The following is a 21,531-nucleotide window of genomic DNA, read 5'->3' as shown; positions in this document are numbered from 1 at the left end:
TTATATGTTTGAAATTACCATTATTGCTGATGCAGTACAGGCCAAATGAAAATGTGGAAAATGTATTTTTTTTTTCTTAAAACACATTTGCAGAACTGGAACTTCTGTGTTCTGAGAAAGGAAGCAGATGTCTTATCTTTTCTAATATTATCACAAAAGTATACATTTGTTCCGCTTTTGCTGTGCAAGTTTGTACAGTCTAATGCACTGTATAAAAAGAAGCGCCCTTTCTGGTTCCTCTTCAGAAACTGCATTGACTGCTTAACCGCTTGCTGTCATCTTGTACTCTCTCCTTGCAAGAATAAAACAGGCAAATTCATTGACTCAGATCTTTATTATAAAAAAACCATCCACAGCAGAAAGTCGACTGAGGTGAGTCAGTTATAACATGCAATGATATTCCTGTCTTGGGTTTTGCGTGTGTTTTAATGTTGTAATGCTGTGTTGACAGGTTAACAATGGCAGCCGCGATGTCATTGTGGGTGGTGGCTACCGTGTTTTATGGAGCCTCCTTAGGAATGACACAGGTATGGCTGTAGAATTTCAGGGAATTTTCAAAGTTGGAAATCATGGGAATTAAAAAAGACAGGGAATTACTTAAATGTTGTTGAAAAAGCATTTTACTGTATTTATGTTCTTCAGGTCACTGGCCGACCTCTTATTTATTCATTCATAAAACTATTTTCCCCTTAGGAAATAATGCAAATGGAAATAATGAATTACAATTAATTGGTTCACTATTAAAACATGTAACTGTTATCATAATAAAACTTTATTAACTGTACAGGAAATGGTTTGACATTCCCAACTGCTATGCAAGAGTAAAAGTATAGAAGAGGAGTGGTCGAGCATACGTCGTTGTGGTGGAGGAGGAGGAGATATTGAAAAAAGGACAAATCGTCGTCGTCGTCGTTAGAATATATTTAAAAAGAATAAAAAAATATGAAACAATATTATCTATTTAGGAAATCCAGCAACCTCCAGGGATTACGTCACATGCAGCACAGAGTACCCAATGCCAGTCAATTTATGGCACAATGAAAAACATGAAAACCGCGACATAAAAAAAACACCCAGAACATGACGTGAAAACAAGACACCTCCTGGGAAACTGTTTGGTCACCCTAACATAGGCATATTTTGTCATATTTTGGTCAAATTGTATGACATGTACTGACTAATTAACTAAATACAAAGTCATTTAAAATCGTCATAACGTTTTTTTTTTTAACATGAACAAAATGTTGGTATCCGCAACTCACATTTTGTGTTAAAACATCAACAAATGTTTTTTTTCTGTATTTCGGAATGCATTTCTTTCTAGTGTATCACACAATATTAACTGAAAACCAGGCCTACAGGCATCTGATGTGGTCGTGGGGGCTACCTGGTGCCCGCGTGTACCACGTTGGGGACCCCTGGCCTAGGTAGTTTCTGAATCTGCTTCTGTGCTAACTTTTGGCAGGCTTCATGCAACGGGCTTTTACTTGACATGGCTGCGGATGCTGTTGACGACATGTACGACGGCTGCAGAGACAAGATGGAGTGCAAAGTGAGGAGGGACTATCTACTCAATGAGCAGAACCAAGACAAAAAGATGACACTGGCCTGGACAGAAGCTGAGGAATACTACAAGAAAAAATGGGGGCGCAAGAAGTCGAGGAGACCCTCCAGTGCACTGGGGAAAGAACAAATAATGGCTATTTATATTTACTCCCTTGACAAACCCCCAATCTACTTAGATTTCAATACTGCAGTGCGAAGCCAGAGGTCCAAGTACAAGACCACATTCAGATATCACACGCTTCACTTCTTCCTGACAGATGCCATCAAAACTCTGAGGTCACGTCGGACTGCAGCAGAAAAATGCGTGACCATCTTCCGAAGGGTGAATGCTTCCTTCCGTCAAAAAGATCTCAACAAACCGATCCGCTTCGGCGCTTTCACGTCTGGTTCAATGGGTCAGTACCTGAGTGCAGAAAAATACGGAAACAAAACATGCTTTGAGGTGACCACATGCTTTGGAGCAGATATCTCACTCTACTCTAAGCTTGGAGAGTCTGAGAGGGAAGTCTTAATTCCTCCCTATGAGCTTTTCAAGGTGACCAAGATAGAAAGAAGCACTGCCAACATGATACTTCCGTGTGAGGTGGTTTACCAACTGAAAAGTATGGGGAAAACACAGTCCAATTTGAATTGTGCTCTCTTTTCAAACTAGAAAACATTTGATTTTGAGTACAAACAGTTCCGCTTAAGGTAGACCAGATATGTTCAATGTCCAGCCCAGGGGTTAAAAAATGAAACATGCCCACATCAAAACTTTACAAAGGAGCATCAGGGTGACATGTAAAATAAACAGTAGGATAAAAGTTATAATGTTTCCAAAAAAAAGTTGAAATGTTACAAGATATCACACTCAAGACACCCTTGAAGATAAGATAAGATAAAATAAGATAAGATAAGCCTTTATTAGTCCCACAAGGGGAAATTCCAGGGTTGCAGCAGCAAAAGCAAGAGTACAAAAAGCACACAAGAGCGTAGAAAGTGCAAAATCAAGACAATCAGGCAAATATAAAACTAAATGCAATTAATTGTTCTACTTTAGCCAATGCTTTTTTGCTAACATAGGTAGACTGGAAGGAAAGTACTGTGGTACGGTAGGTACGTACTGCAGGTAGCAGGTGCAGTGAGGTTCTTGACTGGTGAATAGGGGTGGGTGTACTCCATAGAGCGAGACCTTGCAAATCCATCCAATGAAAAAGTGAAAATCATGCGCATGTATAAGTCTTTGTATCTACTGCAGTGTTGTTGTAATGATAAATTGTCGTTGCCAATAAATGTGTGTGTGACCATTTCATCCAGCACAGGGTAGCAGAGACACATTTCATTGCTATTGTCACTGTCACTGTCTTTGTTTTTATTTTTTTTTTGTTTACATGTCGTGTACAGACTATGAAGTACTGAAAATAAATTTTTCCATCTTCTACTGCTTTGATCGGTTTGATTTTAGCTTTAAAAAAAAACACCCGACTGAGGCTGCTAATGAGCAGTAAATATTTGCCCATGTTTGTCCTATCGTGTTGGAATGCAATTTCATGAAATTAGTTGTTTGCAACAAGCTATTAAATATTAAAGAAGCGATGTTTAAGTATTAGTATTGTTTAAAAAATGCAGACAACAACAACATATTAGCCCACTAAATCAAGTGATGTGGTGTTGCCATGGCATTGCTATTGTCGTAATAAAAAGCAGTGTTGTAATAAAATGATTGAATTGTTTTATTTATAAAACTATCTTTCCAGCATACTTGTGAGTGAGTATGCTTATCTTAGTAAGGTGTAGGATTTTGCTTGAGCTGACAAAGAGTAACTGAAGAGCCCACACCAAATCCTGCATACAAAGGCTCACTGAAATGAGCCTTAAATCTATGGATGAGCGCCATAGTCTCTGAGACGGCGTAAAATGCGACAGTGTTGCCGGCATAGTCCAGGTACACACCAATCCGTGACGTCCTAGGAGCACTGGGAAGGTCGCGGTCGGTTTTGTTGTGCCAGGCGGAATATCCCGAGTCGGAGCAGAGCAGACTCCAAGACTTGTTGTTGTAGCCTAGCAGACTGTGCGAGTTCTTCCCCTTGCGACTGATGCTTTTATAAGCCACACCGACTGAGAACTCACCGCTCCACTCAGCCTCCCAATAAAATCGAAAACCAGTCAGCGGCTCTTTGCACAACACCTGGGAGAAACCATCAAATCGGTCAGGATGATCAGGATAAAACTGGACCGTTTTCTTCCGAGTGACCCTTTGGTTTCCATCAGAAAGGACCAGCTCTTTATAGACTGTGTTTGGATCGAAGGACATCTTTGAAGAGTCTGAGAAGGAAGACAAAGAAACATCCCTATTCATCTACAGTTTGAAACTACAGTTCAGTTTGAATCTACAGTTATTGTACTCCAACTAAGATTGCACATCAGTTGCAAAATACTCACATCTTAAAAAGTCTCCTCTCGTTTTCGGCTCCTGAAAATCCACTCTGCTTGGAACTGTTAGTGTGAAACGTATTTTTCGTGTTGAGTTGATCTTTTCTTTTGCTTCAAAGTTGTTGCAGCTCACTCACCTTTCAGCCTTTTGTCCCCATTTCTTGGCAAAAGGATGTACACTGGTGTTTCGCTGACTGTCAATGTTACATAAATATGTTACTGACTTGACTTTGTGATGCTTTGTATGGTAAGTCATGCTTTTTAAATTATCTGGGCAAACCTGTCTTGGAGATTTTACTCAGTTCCTTTTTACAAATGTCATCCAGGTGTTCCTTCATTTCCAAAGCTGTTTTGCTCATTTCACTGAAGGAGAACTGAGGGTTGATGAGCACTTTGGGCACCATGGCTTCCGGAGCAACACACAGGGTTGGAAAATTCTATTTAACAACATATTGGAGTACAATAGATTAATATTTGCATACTCCATTGAGCACAGAACAGCATCAATCTTTTGACGCCTTAAACCAGTTCTCTCAAGGTATTTTACATTAGAAAAATCACACGGCGCATCACCAATTAAAAATGCTGTATGAATGGTAGCAGGTAGATACATTGGTTAATTATGTACCTTTTGCCATCTAGCAGAAGACTATTTAATTGTTCTGCCTGTCGCTATACATCGCTGGCATAGACAGATGAACAAAGACATATGAATTTTATGATCAATTAAGTGAAATTAGGCAGTTTCTCACAGCACACCTGGCGATCTATCACGTCACACTGCGCCACGGCACAGAATAATCCTGCTAATTTGCTAGCTAACCAAACAGCCAAATCAATTTGCCACTACAAGCCACTAACTAAAAACATAGTTAGCTACCCCGCAACAACATATCTAACACCTTTAGTGTAACCTAGCTAACCAGCTAGAATTTACTGATATTAAACAATAGGCATGTCACGATACACGAGAAACAAGGTGATACACAAGATTGGGTCTACGAGAACGAGACGAGCCGAGATTTTAACTTTACTATAAATGCAATGCACAGAGTGAACACTCTTCCTGACTGTTTTGATGGGGGACACGAGAAAAACTGACATGCATGCACATGGCAGGCAAAATCATCTAGTTCATTTCAATTTATTGTGTGATTAATTAATTTATTATGGTCCCAGGCAAGAAATCTTGTCCCGTTTTATTCTTGCGAGATCTTGTGACACCCCTATTAAACAACCAACCAAACAAAAGAAACAAATTTTCTGACTAACAAACTAACTAACCGAAAGTAGCAATATCCAGTTAACTTAGCAACCAAATTAACCCAAAATACCCAACTCACTTGATAACTAGAAAAACTACATCACTAGTTGATTCTAAAGAATACCAATTAACAAAACATTGCTAACTACCACTAGACCAGTGCTTCTCAAATAGTGGTGTGGGCCCCCCCCCGGTAATTTAACTCTTAAATACGTTTGTCTGCTTCACTGCTCTCCATTTTGTTGCATCAGTTTCGAGTTCAGTCTGTACAGATTTTCAATAGCATTTCAAATCGGGGGGGATGCAAAAACATTTCTGGCCCCCAGTGGAGGCTTGACAGAAAGTCATTGAGAACCACCGCACTAACCAAAATAACTAACAATGCTATCCAACTAATGAACTCCAGCAATTATTCCAGAACATTGGAAGAACGTTCGCTGCCGCTGTAAAGCAAGTCTGATTAAAATATGAGTTTGTTGTACTTTTAACTGTAACATCAATGAACCGTGAAAATATAATGAACTTTTTTGTTTTGCTTTCACAACCTTTATCAAGCTCATGTCACATTCGTACATTGTGAATTTACAGATAAATTACAATAGAGAACCTGCAGAAAGTGAATGTTGTCTTCTGTTTCCAGGATCTGCCTGAGCTCTGTGTCTCTTCGCTGCAGTTCGAGTATCTCCTGCTCCAGACGCTCCACGTAGCCATCCGCTTGAGACATAGCCGCCTGCATATTGGCTGTTATCATCTGATGGATTTCAGCCTTCCAGCGCTCCACCGCCTGGAGCATCTCGTGAAATGTCTTATCACTCTCAGCTTGGGCTCGCTGGGCACAGCTCTAGCAGATAAGGTCACATTGTAAGGACAATGTGACTACAAGTTATATTTCTGAGGTGGGACTTTCTGTGTGTCAAGGAGTGGTCTTACTTTGAGAACATCTACGTTGTGTTTGAGCTCCTGCAGCTCCTTCATCCTCTCCTGAATTATGTGCTGGACATCCGACTGTGTCACCACCAGCACTTTCTGATGGGAAGAAATGATGATATTAGGACCTTCATAAATTTCAGGGCTTGATACAGTATGTCAGTTTGGATCTACTGTAGGTTGGCCATATTTAGGTTTTGGAGAGAGGGTGGTGGGGGTGAAGTACAACAAATAACTGTCATACAATAATGGACCTTAAAAGGAGAAAATGAAAATAGACTTTTCATTAGTCAACTGAACAATGACTCTATATTTTTACAGCCACAGGCTTTAGTATGCAGTGCTCAAAAACATTCCACTTTAGGTACTCCTGGTGTGTTTTCCCATGGCTTTCTTACAGAATACCTTTTTGCTAAATACTGATAATAGTTCAATGTCTGTGTCGGCTGGAAAAAAGCTTGAATGATGGACCTGTGGAATGACTAATGACAAGTGACTGATGTGACCCAAGACCAACCAATGAAGAGCAACTGACGTAACTGATCAAACGCTGATGCAGCTTGTCATTATTGTCACGTAAACTTACCAATAAAGTGTGACTGATGTAACTGGCCAATCACTGATGCTGTAGGCAATGACAGACATTTAGACTTACCAATGACACGTGACTGGTTTAACTGATCCATCACAGCCGCTGCCTATAATGACTGACATCTAGGTCATCCAAGAACTGACTGACCAATTAAGAGGCAGTGAAGTCGCCGACCAATTCTTCCTGCTGAGTGCAATGACTGACATCTAGACTGAGTAATTAAGAATGAGTGATGTAACCAACCAAAATTTGCTGCAGATTGGTGTGAGTGATGAAACTGACCAATCACTGCTGCTGCGTGTAATGACTGACATACAGACCGGCCATAACCATGTCCCCTAAATCTACTGTAGACTCTGCTTGAGCCTTCCATAGCTCTCAGTATAAATGTCCCCCAGACACTCACCTGTTTCTCAATGCGCTCCTCCTCTGCCGAGGCGATGTTATGGCCGCGATGCTCTCTAACAGTACACAACACACATATGCACATCTGGTCCGAGCGGCAAAACAGCTCCAGTCCTTTCTCATGCTGGGGGCAGATCTTCCTGTCCAAGTGGCCGGTTTCGTCCACCAGCTTGTGTCTCTTAAAAGTGGACGACTCGTAATGCGGCTTGACATGTGTCTCACAGTAGTAGGCCAGGCACATGAGACACGATTTGACTGCCTTGTTGCGGCGACCAACACAGAAATCACAAAAAGACTCCCGATGCATGTAAGGGAAAGGCGTAAGCTCCGTAAGCTGACGTCTGGGCTCGTGGTAAACGTCTGGGATGTCTCGTCTCAGCACGGGCCTCGGAGTGAAGGTGGCACGGCACTGTGGGCAGCTGTAAACTCCCATGTGGTCAAACTGGTCCCAGTAGATCTTGATACACTCCAGGCAGTATGTGTCCCCACATGGGATAGTGACTGGGTCTCGCTGTGAATCCACACACAGAGGGCAGATGGAGTCTGGTGGTAAAGGGAAACCAGACTCAGCCATGATTCCTGTCTATCTGAAAATGGTTGAAAAATGGTTGTAGTTCCACAATGTGCTGGGAATAAGTCAATACTTCATGAACTTGTGATGTTCTGATCACTTGTGACCCAGCATGCTGACACACTGTTGTTTTATGCTGATATTCAAAAGGGGAGGTTTTGTGTACACTACAAGCAGACAATGAGTTAAAGTAGCCGAGTCTGCTATTGGCACCGGTTTCAGTGAAACACACACACACACACACACACACACACACACACACACACACACACACACACACACACACACACACACAAACAGCTTTCACCCAGACAGCAGACAATAATCTAACAAAACAATTCTTAGTGGTAACACGACAGCATTTATCACAGAATAACGGGGCAATGTTGATCTATGAAATCACCAGCTCAGGTGTATATACAGGTACAAGCTACAAGTGTATAAACAAGCATATGATACTGCATATAATACTGCGCAACTTTTTCACTTCCATTACAATACCGATATTGTAGCCTTGAGTGTCAGCCAATACCAATACTGATCTGATTCCAGAACTCATCATACCACGACTAGTACTATTACTACTAATATTATATCGCCAAAGTTATAGAACGCACGGTGCTTCAACATTCCCCAGCTTTCTGTGTGACTGACCATTGAGTTTCATGGTGGTGCATGTTTTCAAAACAACTCTGTTTACCCTGCGAACAGAACACATGGTGTCAGGATGTGGGCACCCACATACTTGTGAATGTGGACAAATAGTCCAAGGTGAGGGTTTGCAGGATCAGACAATGTAAATTATTGACACAAATATGCCTGTACAGGAGAAGTGTATTTTTCCTCGAGAAAAAGGGACAGGTTCTCTGTAGGGATGCAAATCTCTTCGATTCGAATCTAGATATACAGTGTATGATACAATTTTAAAACTATATATTTTAAAACCACAACGATTTGATACAATTTGATGCATTGTACAAACGATACGATTCAATTCGATGGTTAATGTTTGTTGAAGACATTAATCTTACATTATAAAGATGCCAATTATATGAAAGTGGCATTCTTACAGTATTTTGTAATGTGTAAATGTGTAAAGTCAACAGAATAACATGTCAAATGTATATATTGTTTGTACAACTACCCTGCAGTCTAATGTTATGGGTTACCTTATTAATCTGCTGTACATGAGAGAGTGCTCAGCTGAACTTTCATAAAGCACTGTTGGATTTATTTGTCATCTACATTGTCTGTGCTTTTTGTCCCTTCAAGTGTAGCTCTCATTGGATTCAAACAAGAGGACCTTTGTTGTGGAAACAAAAGCTGTCACATGTGCAGACTGGACAAAAATATAACAGCGAACACAAAGACTACTTGGCATGATGGTTAATACAATTTAATTATAATAATTAGTGACACTATAACATAATATTCTAGTCAAAACAGTTATAAGACTAAAACACACAGAGGACTAACTGAGCGGCCATGATGTCATTGGTGGCGCAGGCTGGTACTCTCTCCCTCCTCCTCTCTCCTCCTGCTTATCCGTGCATCTGCATCTGTGTCGTCACTGTAGAAAGCCTGGGAGTGGCAGGGAGGAGGAGTTGAAGTGGAGAGGCAAAAAAGAGGAAGGAATAGAACAAGAAGGTTGAGGAGCGCCGAACGAATCAGGGATTCCCTGAATATTTTCAGCTACAAGCATCCTGCAGCCTACAGCAGCAGGTACACTTTATGTCCTCTTTGCAGCATCACTGCTACATGCTCTCAGGACCAATAGAACAGGAAATACTCCAATCAGGCTGCTACTTATTTACCAATTGCAACTGATGCCAATTACTTAACTTTTTTGATGAAAGTATAAGAAATTGCTGTTATTGAAAGGACAAAGAACTTGGAGGCAAGTCGAAGTAGCATAAATAGTGTTGACTGATTAGGTAATACTAATAATGATAAGCTTTGTGTAAAAGTAATGGCTTAAAAAGGGTTTCATGGCTGCAAACTAATTCATAGCTGATTTTTAGACACAAGCTGTATAAGCAATGTAGTAAGACAACAAACACGTGATGGCTGGCTATATTCTTCACACAGAGTGAGCAGAGGAGAAAAGAGAAAATAAATGACCTTGTTTGCTCAGCCTTTGTGAGTGAGCAACACAGTGGCCATTTGTAGATGGAGTTGATTGGATTAAACTGGCCTGAGCGCAGCTTGAGTAACACTAACAAAGCAGTGATAGATGGAAAAGTGTGTGTCTGCATCCTTTGAAAGAAAAAAAATGTCCACTTGGGCTGATTAGGTTGACAATCAAGTCTTGATTTATCAAGTTGTTTTCCTGCAAAACGTATCCAAAACCAATTCAAAACACCACAACAATAACGGTAATTATATATGCTTATGATGACCAGTGTGTGTGTGTTGTCAGCATGGCCGAGAGTTCTGTGTCTGCAGCAGAGGTGGAGACGTCCTTCCAGAAGTTTGCCATTCACGGAGACACCAAGGCGACGGGGAAGGAGATGAATGGCAAGAACTTTGCAAAGATCTGCAAGGACTGTAATATCATCGACGGCAAGAACGTCACCACCACAGATGTTGACATAGTCTTCAGCAAAGTCAAGTAATAATCTAAGTGCAGCACACAGTAAGGGTGAATGCTTCATAGGTCAAATCATGCAGAATTTGGACAAACTTTTGCAAGGCAAAAACGAAAAATCCCAAGCCATGCATTGTGACATGAGACTTCAGCATACAGTGGTTTGAAAAAGTGTTTGCCCACTTCCTGATTTCTTTTTTTTGTTGTTTTTGCATGTTTGCCACACTTACATTTTTCAGATCATTGAACCAATTTAAATATTAGTCAATGATAACACAACTGAACACAAAATGTAGTTTTTAAATGAAACTTTTTATTTATTATTAGGGGAGAAAAAAAATCCAAACCTACATGGCCCTGTGTGAAAAAGTGATTTCCCATTAAACCTAATAACTGGTCGGGCCACCCTGAGCAGCAACAACTGCAATAACTGCATTGAGTTGCTTACAGTGCTGTGGAGGCCCACTCATCTTTGCAGAATTGTTGAAATTCAGCCTCATTGGAAGGTTTTCGAGTATGAACCGCCTTTTTAAGGTCATGCCACAGCCTCTCAATAGGATTCAGGCCAGGACTTTGACTAGGCCACTCCAAAGTCTTCATTTAGTTTTTCTTCAGCCATTCAGGTGTGGATTTGTTGGTGTGTTTTGGATCATTGTCCTGCTGCAGAACCCGAGTTCGTTTCAGCTTGAGGTCACAAACAGATGGATGGAAATTCTCCTTCAGGATTTTTTGGTAGGCAGCAGAATTCATGGTTCCATTTATCACAGCAAGTCTAACAGGTCCTGAAGCAGCAAAACATCCCCAGACCATCACACTACTACCACCATATTTTAATCATGGAATGATATTCTTTTTCTGAAATGTGGCAAAACGCAGACAACCTTAATGTTGTTTTTATTCAGCAGTGGTCTTCGTCTGGGAACTCTGCTGTGTTAGTCTTTCTTATGGTGGAGTCATGAACACTGACCTTAACTGACCTCTTAGATGACTTGTTGCTACACTCTTGTGGTAATTTTGGTTGGCCGGCCACTCTTGGGAAGGTTCACCACTGTTCCATGTTTTTGTCATTGGTGGATAATGGCTCTCACTGTGGTTTGCTGTCCCAAAGCTTTAGAAATGGCTTTATAACCTTTTCCAGACTGATGGCTCTCAATCCCTTAATAAAAAGTTTCATTTAAAAAATGAATTTTGTGTTCAGTTGTGTTGCCATTGACTATTACTTACATTTGTTTGATGATCTGAATTATTTAATTGTGACAAACATGCAACAAAAAAGAAATCAGGAAGGGGGCAAACACTTTCTCACACCACTGTATTTATTTTTTTTAGTTATTAACACTTATAATTGAACATCGCTGTGTCGAATTTGCATGTGGGTTTTCTCTGGGTAAAAATTTTCCATATGTGTGAAAGTGAGTGTGAATGGTTGTCTATACTGTATGTGCCGTCTGTCTGACTGGTGACCAGTTCAGAGTAGACACCGCCTCTCTCCCAAAGTCAGATGGGATAGGCTTCAGCTCACTCAAATGAGGACAAGCGGTATTGAAAATAGATGGACATTTATAGTCCCGTATTTTCCAGACTATAAATTGCTCTGGAGTACAAGTCGCATCAGTCAAAAAAATTGTCATGAAGAGGAAAAAAAACATAAATCGCACTGGATTATAAGTCACGTTTATTTAGAAATGTATTTCATAAAATTCAAGACCAAGAACAGACATTTCGTCTGGAAAGGCAAGTTATTCAACTACACAGTAGCACACAGAACAACAGGCTGAATAGGAGTTTGGTACATTAATGCAACACATTAACATTAACTTAGCTACACAATAGCATAAAGAACATACTTGGACGGGTGAATAGGCCAAATTAACATAAACCAGTGAGTCCAACAAGCAAGTTACCAGTAAGCAAATTCACCAAGCTTCCGATCTCATTCCACATCACTGAATCCATTGAATTCTTCATTCTCGGTGTCGCTACTGGAGGACAAGGGCAGCACGTAGTTGTCACTGCTTTAAGTCTTTATGGGCGTCGACTCACTTTCCAAACATAATCCTAACAAGTTAAGGTTGACTATTATTGCTATTATGTTTTAACTATTAACAGCGCTTAGCTGCTTTTTAATCTTGTGGGTTATTACCACTTACTATTTTTTGCAATTTTATCTTTATTAATCACAGTTGATTGTGATAATATGATACTAACTTTTACTTGTTTTGTATTTTTGGAAATATTTCCCTTTGAGCATAATTCAAGCAACATTGTATGCTTCTTCAGGTCCAAATCAGCTCGGGTAATCACATTTGAGCAGTTCAACCTGGCCCTGACTGAGCTGGCCCCCAAGCGGTTTAAAGGCAGTAGCAAAGAGGAGGCGCTGCAGCTAATTTATGGTCTCATTGTTGGCAAGGAGCCTGCCAATGCTGGAATTACTGTGAGTACATTGTCATTACTAAGACAGCACTCAAGCATCCTTTACACAGCAGAAGAACCCTCATACAGTATGAGTATGATGCAGTGCAGCTGTGCACCACTACAAACCACAATAAAAGTCATATCATTGAATGAATACTGCTGTCATCAAAAGTGAGATTTATGTTTATAAGGCAACAGCAAGTACAGTGTAGTGATGTGCCGTGTAAGTTGTCTCAGTGTTGGCAAGTCTGACTGAAAATAAGCAAAGATTAAATGACTTCCTTCTTTCAGCAAACATTATTTTGTATGTTTGTTTAGAGAGCAGCAAAGGTAGCGGCTGTGGACAGATTGACCGACACGACCAAGTACACAGGAACACACAAGGAGCGATTTGACGATTCGGGAAAAGGAAAGGGAAAAGTCGGACGTGAGGACATCCCAGACACAAGCGGCTACGTCGCAGCTTACAAGGGTAGCGGCACTTATGAAGAAAAGGTGAAGGAATCATAATCCTGAAGATTTGACTGTATAATATTCCATTAACTGAATGTGGTCTTTATGTACCGTATTTTCCAGACTATAAGTCGCTCTGGACTGGTATTTATGATCAAGCTATCATCAGAGTGAGCATTTTTTTAGGAGTGTCATAGCACTGCTCATAACAACATTAAATTCACAATAGAAACAGACAAAGCCAGAGTGAGGGGGCAATGTTTACACCATCAAAGAGACAAACGACAGCTACAAAAGCTGAAATAAGTTACATTTTAACCACATAGATACACTAAAAACTTATGTTTAATAAATGTCAGAATGTTCTAGTAGAAGACACTTGTCTTCTACATTCTAAAAGTTGTATTTTAACACCAAAACTTTTGTTTTTGTCTTCCCAAATGAAGTAAAAAAGACTGAAAATCATGTGTGTATTTAGTTAATGGCTGACAACAGCTACAATCTCGAAGCTAGACATAATTAGTGCCCTAATTAAACAACACTGCTGTCCAAAATATGACATTTCTCAATCCACACAGGTATTATATGATTATAGTTGCACAGTACTTACAGACACTGTCTCAAGGCAGAAGAAGTGTATTAGAAATTATTCTGTAACAAAGTGTTATCATTCAATTTGTGTTTTTTCTTAAAAAAAAAAAAAAAGTGTGACTTACAGTCTGGAAAATCCGATTTGAAAATTAAACATACATCTACTCTTATTGGTCAGCATAGAAAATGCACTTAACTGTGCCTTATTATACAAATGTTTAAACACATGATGTTCTTACATTTACTGTGCATTGCCATGGATGAGACGTTAGAAAACACAGGCTCTTTACTGTGGAAATACACTACGGCCTGAGATGATAAGCATTGCCTCAGTGTTGTGTAGGCACTGGAGTCAAATTACATACGACAGAGCCTATTGTTGCTGCATTGTCACACTTGAGCCATGCACAGTTGCGCTGCCCCCATGCATTGTAGCTACACTGTCTGCAATAGTAGTATTATTTCATACATTTAAAATAGATGTTGAGCATGTAATACTCTGTGACCTCATAAATACTCCTTTCTTGACTGTGAAACTAACCAAATTTGTTAATGATGCAAATGTTGTAACTACATTTCAATAAAGTAATAATTACTATCACATTGTTCAAACTGGCCGTGTTACTGACTTATTTTATGTGACAGAAACACAAGAGTAGTGTTTTAATCTGGATTTTTATGCATGTTTAAATGTCTAAGGCACTCCATTAAGATTAAAAGAAAATGGCTCATCATTTATCATTTCAGTTCCTGTGAGGCTCTTATTTTGTAATTCTTCCTGTTTTGCTCCGCCTTGTTTTCTGCCACCTTTACTTTCCTGTTTTTACACACCTGCCGCTAATTTTAGTTCTCCTATCTAGTTCAGATGGTGGCATCTCCCTTTGTTGGAGCATTGTGTTTGTTTCATGCACGTTGCCTATGGGGGTATACTGCGAAGCGAGTTTAGTGCGTTAGCGAGGTATGTTGAGTGTAAAGCCGGGCGTGCCTGTTCAGCGAAGGTAGCTCTCTTTTAAGCGGTGTTATCACCGTGGTAACTGAGGCTAAACTCATAACCTGGTCCCGAAAAAGTCACAAAGAAAAGGTCACCACAAAATGTCAACACTGCCACGTTGCGGTCATCACGAGGTACAGCATGCCTTCAGCACACTGACGCAACTCATCAATCCACCGAGTACTTTGTCACAGATGATGAGTATAATTAATTATTTCACTTTGATATGGCCATGAATAAATAGTGAGGTTGCGGAATACGATGGTTGCATAGCAGTATGCAGCTCACTGAGGGCAGGGACACTTTTAGGACCAGACCAGACAGCAAGTGGGACAGTGACCCCGACTTGAGAGATGGACTCTTGTATCGAGTAATTGAAGATGTGCACCTTGGGGAATGCCATCAATTACTGTTACCTGCCTGCTTCAAGGAACAAGTGCTGAAAAGTGTGTATGACCAGATGGGCCATCAGGGGAGGCATGCACAAAGATGTTGAGCAGTGAGTGAAGACATGCCAAAAGGTGCGTTCTGACGAAAATGCTGCAGCCAAAGATTCAAGCCCCTCAAATTCCATTTTTGGCCACCAGACCGCTTGAGGTTGTTGCTGTAGATGTTACTACACCTGAATGTGCCACAGATGGACGTGGATGTGTGTTTGTGATAACAGATGTATTCACAAAATTCAGTCAGGCTTCTGCCGTTCAAGACCACAATGCGGATACTACAGCAAAAGTCATTATCACAGAGTGGTTTCTCAAGTATGGGCGGCTGGAACGCCTGCAGTGGTCTGGAACGTCTGCAATTTTGAAAGTGCATTGGTCGCCGAGTTGTGGAAGTTGTACGGTGTTAAGACGATCCAAACCACACCCCACCACCCCGAAGGCAACCCACAATGCAAAAGATTCAACAGAACTTTACATCACCTGTTGCGCACACTTCTCCCTGAACACCTTTGGCCTGAACAATCGTCAGAGCTTGTATATGCGTACAATTTTACACCCCGCTCAACAACAGGGTATTCACCTTATTACCTGCAGTTCGGAGTCCATCCACATCTTCCCGTTGACGCTCTGCTAGGCCAAGAACAACTGAAGGAAGGCAAAACTGACTGTACACCAGGACAGACTACGAAATTCCCATGCAAGAGCGAAGGAGATCACAGAGCCCAAGGCAGCAGAAAGAGTGACTCAGCAACAAGAGAAAGTATATTGTCCAGCTCTTGTAGGAGATCTGGTGTACCTCCGCTTCAGGCTTCAGGAAGCTATAAAATCCAGTGTACACCGTGTACAAGGTTGTGCATGCCCAGGGAACTACTACACTGTGGAACCCCTGGATGGAGGGCTCACCAAGATGGTACATAGGTCAAACCTCCGACCATTGGTGGGACGTGTACCTGAGCCGAAGGCAAGACGCCAGATATCGGTCAGGGAACCTGTGTCTGTTCCAGAGTCCCATCCGATACTTTTGTGACACAGTTCTTGGAGGATGCACTTTCCACTCAGGGTAAAAGGGGCAATGAACCCAAGTGGATCATACCGAGAAGCAATGACAGAGAGGAGCCCATGCCGAGTTGAAGGATGATCTTTCCCATTGATATTGAAGCTAAAGGAGTCGCTCACCATTGATTACTGAACGCCAAGTACATGCCCTTCTGATGTTACCTTGGGGAACCTTGCTGTGTTCTGATGCCCTTTCTGAAGGAGCTACACAGGAGAGAACATCCTTGTGGTTTGAGTTAAACTTCTTCTAATCTTAGGCCGGCACGACTACACAGCTCCTATGCCTCAATTAGTTCTTGGGCCTGTTAGACAGTTGGAACACTGATTAATCCATCTTCGACCTAAAAGTTCCTTTCAACAAGGCTGATGCTTCAGAATGGATAGCTTTGCATTGCTGAGCAAGATACTTCAGGCCAAAGTTAGGACATCCAGGTGAGGAGGCGGCACCGAAGAGATGAACTTCATTTGATATTCTTGTGCTTCATTTTCTAATGTTGCAAATCACAGCAACCTCCTCCCTTCTAAATCGACACAAAACTCCCACCAGTGAATTCATTAAATCAGGACCAGTAAGTAAGGTGTCATTTAGTGAAATGCCGTTAAACTTTGCTGAACAATCAAAAACAACTCTTAGCTTATTAGGTTTCCTTGGGTGGTACACATGATGGAGGGATATACCAGACACTTTCTCCCTCCCAAGCCGCAGGAGCTGGCTCTGCATCACCTTTGCTAATCATTTCTTCCATAAAAAGGCAGTGTACTGGCCATAATATTGCTTCTTGGGGGATAGCTTCCTTTTCAGCTGTTGTAACTGAACTGTAGCTAGCCTTCTGTTGTTTGGCAGTACTGGTGGGTTGTCATTTTTAAAGGGGAGGGGCATCTGATAATGTCCACCCTTTTCTTGTTTAATATTATTAGTCAGAAATTGTATAAAACCAACATCATCCTGAGCCACTTATTTAACACATCTGCCTTAGGTAATTCTTAACTGCCACACGATGCACAAAACTATGGCTGCCCTGCTTGTCCAAGTGAGAATTGGCTGACTCCATAATGCTCCAGCCAAGCACAGTGTGTTGCGCAAAAGTCTTCGTGTCACCATGATGACCTCTAGGGGAGCCAAAGCTAAAGGGCAGTTATAGCCCATGAGGAGTCCAACTTCACAATCTTGAAGTAGTGGCAACATGTTGGCTAAATGGCTGAGGTGAGGCCACTAAAGAGCTGTGCGCTTTGTTGGGATGTGCGACTTATCCAATGGCTTTGCTGGTTGAGTGTTCACGCTCATCTCTACAGCCAAGTCTTCCAGCATAAACGTGGAGTCACAAGAACAGGAACAATGCTAGAAGTGGCAGCAGCATGTTGAGTCAAGACATGAGGCATAAACTTTGTGGACTTCACTGCCTTTGTGTTTCTTTGGCTGTCTTCCAGTTCCTCAAGTGAGCAGAAGGTCTTCAGTTCGGCTCTTGTTTCTTTAGCAGCCAATCTCCAAGTCTCATATGCCTTATTAAATGCTTTCTCCTTCTTTAGTTCCTGTTTTTGCAGTTCTTGGCCATTTTCTGTTAAGGTTTGCTCACGAGAGCTAGACCTTGCGTGTTGAGTTTCAGTGGGATTCTTTCCTTCTTCAGTGGGTGCTAACATGTTACTTTATGACTGCGTATGGATAAATAGCTTGAGTGTATCTTGTCTTAACTAAAGTTTGAGATGTGACCTTTAATCGGTTTTCAATGCTTTAAACCACCACTCCTATCAAACACCTTTAGACCTTTTAGATAGAAAATAAACCATGCCACAATAAAATAAGCCTTGGTAAAAATGCACACTCAGGAAACTTCAACTATTAAATACCAGTGATAAAGATGACATTAATTCCAAAATTAAAATGATTTGACCTTAGATGCTACCTTTAACATTTACATTCATGCATTTATGCAGTCATCAAGATTTGCTCAGAATTGGACTACATTTAAAATCTGTGTCCATCGTCTTATGTGATTGAAGAAGCAGGCAGATGACTCCTTATATTTGCTCAAAACCATGCGATTTCATTGTCGTTGAGAGTGACTTTACCCCGCAGCTACCAGACGTCGGTCACTGCAGTTGAATGGTTGAATGTTCAAGCCGCAGGTGGATGATCGTACTCGCCACAAGGTGGCGCCAATGGAGCTTAGCCTTTCACTGTAGCAGCCCTTGGTGTCAAGAATCACAGCGTTGAGCTCGGCTGGTACAATTTTTATTTCTTCATGAGTACCGTGAAACTAAACCATAGCAAAACATTTATTAAAACTCACACACCTAAGTAGCCCCTTCAATACAATCCAATGGAAAAATAACATGCCACTAATAAAATGCCGCATACCTCTCTTCGGGGTGCAAATAGATGCTGTTAACCAATAACCTCATTGAATGGCCACATTTATTCGGCTTCAGACGTCCTGCGCTCCCTGATGCAAACACACTCACATAAATAATCTTGATTTAACTATTATTAGGTTAACTTACAACTTACAACAGTGCGTTGTTAGCTCTCTTGACGACGACGTGCTCGGTGCCTGCTGACACGTGTAGCAAACTGGCGTGTGACGTCACTATTTACGCCCTTTGTACTTATTTTTGATATTCTTTATTTATGCCAATTTAAGGATTTTGCACAGATTACGTCCAAATACCTTTTGGCCATATTTTGTGTAATAAACATTATGCAATATAAATTACTATTTTTCTGTATAAATAACGCAAATATTATAGAAATGGAATATTTGCCACAAAATAAAACTTTTATCACTATGGGTGTGTGCTGGGTTCACTACATTCATGTTAAACAGAAAAATAAATTCCATATAGACAATAGTTAAAATTAAAAAAAGTCAACAAAGGCCATTGTTTTTTCAAAACGTATCAACTTTATTTTAATATTTACTATACATAACAGGTAACAGACTCAAACAGCTGTTTAATACTTGAAAAAAATGTAAACGAATAATAATATTGAGCACAAGAGGAGAAAATCACCATGTTACTGCCGTTGCTCGTGTCAAATCGTTTGACTTCGTTTTCTGGCTCATCCACTCATTCCTACTAAGTTCAGTCTTCAGACAAATCTTTTGGAGCTCCAGTGCAGTGTTTTTCTTTTTCCATGTCTCAAGCTTCTCTTTTAGTCAACATGTTGAATGAAGCGCAACAGATTTCTACCAATTCCAGATCTGTTAGAAATCCTTTCTACAACATTTTTTTTAAAACACAGAAGCAATGATAAAAGCCTCATCAATTTGAACCCTGGATATGTATTCATTTGGTCAGAAGACTTGTCTCAATTGCAGTGGTCCCTGATTGCATCCAGTCTAATTGCGGGTGACGTCATGGCAGCACAGTTGGAGTTTGGCAACTTGTCACTATTTTTCACATATAATGTCATTTGACAATTGCTTTGACTGACCGGTCTACGGAGGAAAATAAAATGAAGTGACACCAAAGAACAACTTTCAATTTACAAACAGTTGCCTCATCATTGTTCTGCTGGTTGACACATATTTAACTTTAATTTGGCACACAGTTTTTTAATTCCACCGCTGACATCACAAGACTGCTACTGTACAGAAACATCTACGTCCAACTCAAGAGCCATCTTTACTCCCAATTGTGTTACATTTTCGTCATCTAGCATGTATGAATGCTACCCCTTCTGATCTGCATCCCACTAATCACACCTTCATTTGGATTTCAAGCCCACATGTACGTGATGTGCGGAATAATCCAACAACGAAGCTTTCAAAGTCTGCATGCTTGACCACACACAGAATAGGGCTGAGGATCCATGAGTGTGTGTTCAGGCAGAAGAGAGCATGCAATAATCATCTTCACCATCACATACTGTAGTTCCACATTGTTCACCCATTTAAAGATGGTGGGGGTGAGTAAAAAGAAGCCATTATAGCAGACTGCACATCATGTAGAGGCCATAGTTACAAGATTTTTTTTTGTTTCCATCAAGTCAGGACTTCTTTTCTCCACAAAAAACTGTTTCTGTGCTTTGACGCTTGAGTCAAACATTCCTTGGCAGCCTATGTTGTTGTTGTGGTCAATGGAGTGCTCATATTTACTACCCCCTCCTTCATTCACGTAGGCACTGTGATGAACCACGTCAAGGAGGAACAACTAATAAAGAGACAATGTTAAAAAAAAATACAACAAAGTCACGACTTACCGTATTAAAAAAAATCGAAGTAGTAAAAGTGTTTGGTGTTCCACCCTTGAAATGAGTCAGACTGTAAATGTGTTTAGAGTCACATCCTGCGTTATAAAACTACTCCTGGTAACGAAGAAATTACACCTGGATAAGGTTTAAGTCCGTCCTTTGCAGCTGGCAGTGAATGAGCGCAACTTTTCGGAATGGGTTTCAAAACTAGACTTCCTCTAAGTGAGTAGCATGGCTACTTTTCCAGTCAAACACAGCTCGACAATCCCACTTAAAGTGTCCAAATACAGTGAGGGAGAAGCACCAGTCTCCAACCATCACTCAAGTATCCCCTCGTCTTTAAATATATAGATTTCTTGCATTGATTTGCATTGAGTTCAGTGTCTTTCACGATACCTGCAGTCTCTGCCTCATCACGTCTTCAGAGGCTGTGCGTTTAACAGCAGGTCCACTGAGGATTAACAACAACAATAAAAAAAGTCTACAAATGAGAAAAAATAAAGTGAACCTTGTCCCGTCTCCCACTTCAGATTATAGTGGTACAGACTATCTGTGGAGGGATGACGCCATGAGGGTGATGCATTAGATACCCACTGGGGGAAGGTGGCGTGGTGGAATCAGACACAGCTCTCCCTGGTCTTGTTGTCCATTAGGAAAGAGTTTAGCTGGGAAATGTCCACGACCACAGCGTCCCGTTTGCCTAGGTGGACATCTTTCAAGTGGTCCTCATCACTTTGGTCCTTGGCGAAATTTACAAACACCTTGGCAAAGAGAAGGAAAGATAATTATTTCTTTGCCTAAATAAAATGAACTTCAATAATTATATCATTATTCTAAAAAATACATTTTATATTAAATTATTTAAAAAAAATAACAAAAACATAATAAGCTGTCAAAATATAATTCTATGCAAATACAATTAAATAATGATAAAATAATGAACATTGTTCATATAATACATGCAAGCAATATTTACATAGGACATTAAATTTAGTATATGTGTGTGCAGAGAGAGAGAGTAGGGCTGTCCAATGATTAAAATGTTTTTAATTCAACTAATCGGTTT

General features: G+C 40.6%; 4 protein-coding genes across 5 annotated transcripts in view; 2 read left to right on the top strand and 2 right to left on the bottom strand.

The window, feature by feature from the left end:
* Positions 1–242: 242 nt before the first annotated feature.
* On the top strand, positions 243–2,984 carry LOC129183347 (erythroblast NAD(P)(+)--arginine ADP-ribosyltransferase-like). The gene is made up of 3 exons (XM_054780468.1): positions 243–372; positions 452–527; positions 1,466–2,984. Exons 2-3 carry the CDS (start codon positions 459–461, stop codon positions 2,216–2,218), a joined length of 822 nt encoding a protein of 273 aa, XP_054636443.1. The 5' UTR covers positions 243–372; positions 452–458; the 3' UTR covers positions 2,219–2,984.
* ftr84 (finTRIM family, member 84) lies at positions 333–7,866 on the bottom strand. The gene is made up of 7 exons (XM_054780467.1): positions 7,168–7,866; positions 6,173–6,268; positions 5,850–6,083; positions 4,259–4,415; positions 4,116–4,172; positions 3,988–4,041; positions 333–3,870 (listed from the first exon to the last, which is right to left on the bottom strand). The coding sequence occupies exons 1-7, from the start codon at positions 7,738–7,740 to the stop codon at positions 3,329–3,331; spliced, it is 1,713 nt and encodes a 570-aa protein (XP_054636442.1). The 5' UTR covers positions 7,741–7,866; the 3' UTR covers positions 333–3,328.
* A 1,425-nt stretch (positions 7,867–9,291) lies between these two features.
* Positions 9,292–14,525, top strand: tppp2 (tubulin polymerization-promoting protein family member 2). 2 transcript variants are annotated; one of them, XM_054780469.1, is made up of 4 exons: positions 9,292–9,459; positions 10,157–10,348; positions 12,605–12,758; positions 13,058–14,523. In XM_054780469.1, the coding sequence occupies exons 2-4, from the start codon at positions 10,158–10,160 to the stop codon at positions 13,247–13,249; spliced, it is 537 nt and encodes a 178-aa protein (XP_054636444.1). In that variant the 5' UTR covers positions 9,292–9,459; position 10,157; the 3' UTR covers positions 13,250–14,523. The 2 variants fall into 2 exon arrangements, with proteins under 2 accessions (XP_054636444.1, XP_054636445.1); XM_054780470.1 differs by having other exon boundaries at positions 9,315–9,459; positions 10,140–10,348; positions 13,058–14,525.
* LOC129183345 (phospholipid-transporting ATPase ABCA1-like) overlaps positions 13,886–21,531 on the bottom strand; it is a 42,964-nt gene continuing 35,318 nt past the window's right edge. Inside the window, exon 49 of the mRNA XM_054780465.1 lies at positions 13,886–21,226. Coding sequence (XP_054636440.1) covers positions 21,083–21,226 — 144 coding nt within the window. The 3' untranslated portion in view covers positions 13,886–21,082. The remainder of the gene's footprint in view (positions 21,227–21,531) is intronic.

The sequence above is a fragment of the Dunckerocampus dactyliophorus genome, chromosome 6 (genome assembly GCF_027744805.1).
Source record: "Dunckerocampus dactyliophorus isolate RoL2022-P2 chromosome 6, RoL_Ddac_1.1, whole genome shotgun sequence".
NCBI lineage: Eukaryota > Metazoa > Chordata > Actinopteri > Syngnathiformes > Syngnathidae > Dunckerocampus > Dunckerocampus dactyliophorus.
The sequence above is the reverse complement of the archived record's forward strand: the minus strand, read 5'-3'. Positions and strand labels throughout refer to the sequence as shown.

What these genes read in the sequence shown, in the direction of transcription:
- LOC129183347 (XM_054780468.1), top strand. Translation starts at nt 459, where the DNA reads ATGGCAGCCGCGATGTCATTGTGGGTGGTGGCTACCGTGTTTTATGGA. An exon ending in CCTCCTTAGGAATGACACAG is followed by an intron (nt 528 to 1,465) that starts GTATGGCTGTAG and finishes AACTTTTGGCAG; the next exon opens with GCTTCATGCAACGGGCTTTT.
- tppp2 (XM_054780470.1), top strand. Translation starts at nt 10,158, where the DNA reads ATGGCCGAGAGTTCTGTGTCTGCAGCAGAGGTGGAGACGTCCTTCCAG. An exon ending in ATAGTCTTCAGCAAAGTCAA is followed by an intron (nt 10,349 to 12,604) that starts GTAATAATCTAA and finishes ATGCTTCTTCAG; the next exon opens with GTCCAAATCAGCTCGGGTAA. An exon ending in CTGCCAATGCTGGAATTACT is followed by an intron (nt 12,759 to 13,057) that starts GTGAGTACATTG and finishes ATGTTTGTTTAG; the next exon opens with AGAGCAGCAAAGGTAGCGGC.
- ftr84 (XM_054780467.1), bottom strand. Translation starts at nt 7,740, where the DNA reads ATGGCTGAGTCTGGTTTCCCTTTACCACCAGACTCCATCTGCCCTCTG. An exon ending in AGGAGCGCATTGAGAAACAG is followed by an intron (nt 6,269 to 7,167) that starts GTGAGTGTCTGG and finishes TCTTCCCATCAG; the next exon opens with AAAGTGCTGGTGGTGACACA. An exon ending in ACAACATTCACTTTCTGCAG is followed by an intron (nt 4,416 to 5,849) that starts GTTCTCTATTGT and finishes GTTGTTAAATAG; the next exon opens with AATTTTCCAACCCTGTGTGT.